General features: G+C 35.6%; 1 protein-coding gene across 1 annotated transcript in view; it reads left to right on the plus strand.

Moving 5' to 3' along the window:
- The first annotated feature begins 410 nt into the window (after positions 1–410).
- Positions 411–3,176, plus strand: part of UBLCP1 (ubiquitin like domain containing CTD phosphatase 1) — a 10,445-nt gene continuing 7,679 nt past the window's right edge. The window contains exons 1-5 of the mRNA XM_010171575.1: positions 411–604; positions 1,009–1,100; positions 1,549–1,634; positions 1,721–1,836; positions 2,933–3,031. Of these exons, the coding sequence (XP_010169877.1) occupies positions 451–604; positions 1,009–1,100; positions 1,549–1,634; positions 1,721–1,836; positions 2,933–3,031 (547 nt within the window). The 5' untranslated portion in view covers positions 411–450. The remainder of the gene's footprint in view (positions 605–1,008; positions 1,101–1,548; positions 1,635–1,720; positions 1,837–2,932; positions 3,032–3,176) is intronic.

Here is a 3,176-nt window from a genome sequence, read left to right on the forward strand (position 1 = left end):
GCTATCCATGGCTGGTTCGGTTGCGTAATTATTACAGAGGACGTTTCTGAGCTTTGAAATGACTTTTATGATACTGCAGTACTCTGCTTGGGTGCTGGTTGTGCAGTGAACAGGCTGTACCTGCGCAGAACACACGGCAAACGAGCATATGCTGGAGCAGAGGGTGAACGTGACATTGCTAAATACATTGAAGTGGAACTTGGAGCCCCAGTTTTAGTGCTGTTCTTTCTCCCTTAGCTTCAACATTTTATCAACACGTTTATCATCTGTTCATGCAAAGCGAACAGCTCTTTGATGTACAATGTAATACAAAAATCAAAAATACTTTAAACAGACTGTATGGTTTGTTTCCTGAAAAGAGTAATTATTCTCTTTCTTCCTTACATGATCATTGTATATTCCTCCTGCAGCAGATTTTTCAGAAAATAAGACTGAACATATGCTTCAAGGATGTCTCTCTCTCTCATAATAAAATGGGGTGGACAGGAGTATACGATAACCTCGCTATCAGAAGAAGACACAGTGTTGGATCTGAAGCAGTCTCTTAAAGGCCTTACTGGAGTGTTACCAGAGCGTCAAAAACTACTTGGACTTAAAATGAAGGGTAACTATTCATATTTATTATTTGTTGTGGATGTACCCAAGATGTTTATGGACAAACACCCTCTAATCCTATCCAGGATGTGTATGCTAACAGGTCATCTACCTTCCAGATCTAGCTTTTGAAAGAACATAGGAATTTTATACATCACTGGGTATTGCTTATTATTGATACATCTGCCTGGTCTTTTTTAATGTCTGACATGGAAGTGTGGCAAACCTACATTAAGACAAGTTAAATTGCTGCTAGCCAAACAAGCATTGTGTCTGTATGTGGAGGAGAATGATAATAGAGCTTGGGGTATCGGGTGTTTGATGGGTAGCTTATTTCAAATAAGTGTGAAAAGTATTGACAGTTTTCTAAAATTTCTCTACTCTAGTAAAAAAAATTATCTGCTCACATTATAGGCAAACCTGCAGATGATGATGTTAAGCTTGGAGCTCTCAAGTTGAAACCAAATACTAAAATTATGATGATGGGCACTCGTGAAGAGAGTTTGGTAAATATTTTATTTGTTTGTTAACTTAAACAGGAAAAGATGCTTTTATATGTGTGTGTATATATATATATATATATATATGTCTCCTCATTACAATTTTAAATTTTTAATATTCCAGTAATCATTTGAAAAACAGTAGTACAGATTTCTGTTGGTGTTTATTTTTCTATGTAAAGTAAGCTTTTCTGCAGAACTCTGATAGCAGTGTATTCATTAAACTCTTCTATTGTTCTGGACTTAAAGTACAAACCTATTATGATGATTCACTGACTTCTCAAATCTGAACAATCATCACTATACTTTAGTAATTCTTTCCACTAGTAAAGTGAAATAATTTTGGTTAAATAGTTTTGGAGTTTTTTTCCTGTAAGGTGCGGGAACAGAAACTTGATAGCCATTGTTATTTTCCTGCAGTGATCCTAGTTATCTTTTATTATTATTCCTCTAGGAAGATGTCCTTGGGCCACCTCCTGATAATGATGATGTTGTCAATGACTTTGATATCGAAGAGGAAGTTGTGGAAGTAGAAAATAGGTTAGGAGCTTTAGCTATTAAAAAATAGTCCTGTTACAGAATGTACTGTATGCATTTTAATGAACTGTAACTTTTTGCACTATTAGGGAAGAAAATCTACTAAAAATTTCCCGCAGAGTTAAAGAGTACAAAGTGGAAATTCTGAATCCTCCCAGAGAAGGAAAAAAGCTGCTGGTGCTAGACGTTGATTATACACTATTTGGTGAGATTTTATGCAACTTGTGGTTTTTGTTTGTTTAAGAGGTCAGTTTATTTGCCAGTTCACGTTTCTTGATTTTTGCTTTGCAAATCTTTTTCAGTAACTTTGATATGTGTGGTACTATGTAACTTCTGCTTTGTAATATTGTGGGGTCTTCTGCTCATATTTTTAAAAGCTTTGAGTTTAATGTGTTGCTTATTGCTGATTTTAGTGCAGCAACTATTTACTTTCTGCAAGAAGACATTAAAATGTAGCAATTTAGTGTTTTATCCAAATAATCTTTCTCTTGACCAACCTGTATCTTGTGATCTTGCCACATCACAGTGGCAGAACAAGTTACTGTAAAAGAACCAATCTCACTCTGTACCTGATTGACTCAATTTCTGGGGGGCGTGGGAGAACAGCTTCAAATTTTATTACTAAACATGCACAAAAACACATTTTACTTGAAAATTCTGTCAGACTGGTTTTTTTGGAAGCCAGAATTTTCCTTCTGACTTAATTTTCTAGGATGTAAGTGTGTCACAGCAGCCTGGCTATAAGCAGTAAATAACAGCCTGCATTATTCCTTTTCCTTGGCTTTCCTTTTTGATGTGATTTGTTTACAATCTGAGATCAAAATTCAACCTCTTACTGAGTTTAAAATTTTTCTTTAGAGGTCTTCTGCTAGCAGAATTTGACAGCAGTTTTCTAAGAGGAACAGGCAACATTTGCATGTCTGATATATTCACAAAATTAACTGGACTAGGTTCAAAGGAATCTGTTTCATATCTGGGCTGTTACAAATTTGCTGAGGTGCACAGATCAACTATTTGGCCTGACTCTTCAAAGATATTCAGACCCACAGTTCTCTGATTTATATTAGCTAAGCCTTCAAATATCTGTAAGGATCAACAAATAAATATCCCCTCTGCTTCTTCTGTCCACCTTGAAAATGGGAATGGTAGTTTGCTATAAATTCATTCATGATTTTAAAGTGACCCAGTGCTTCCCTCATGAAACTCTTCAGGTCTCTGGAGAGATAGGAAAGTCAGACTGAACTTTAATAACTTAACTTAAACTTCAATAATGAATTGCTTATCTCTTATATTTTCTTTAGACCACAGATCATGTGCTGAAACTGGGGTAGAACTGATGAGGCCATACCTTCATGAATTCCTGACATCTGCATATGAGGATTATGATATTGTAATTTGGTGTAAGTTTTATGCTCAATACCTAAGACTTTATTGTAAATTGTCTTTCAGAGCAGAGACTCCAGGTGGGAGGTTTTTATATTGCTTTTTAGTGTGAATCACAAGATCTAAAACAATACGTGAATGCTTAGCTGTAATACGCTCAGC

Source organism: Antrostomus carolinensis, unplaced genomic scaffold (assembly GCF_000700745.2).
Source record: "Antrostomus carolinensis isolate BGI_N321 unplaced genomic scaffold, ASM70074v2 scaffold34680, whole genome shotgun sequence".
Classification (NCBI taxonomy): Eukaryota; Metazoa; Chordata; class Aves; order Caprimulgiformes; family Caprimulgidae; genus Antrostomus; species Antrostomus carolinensis.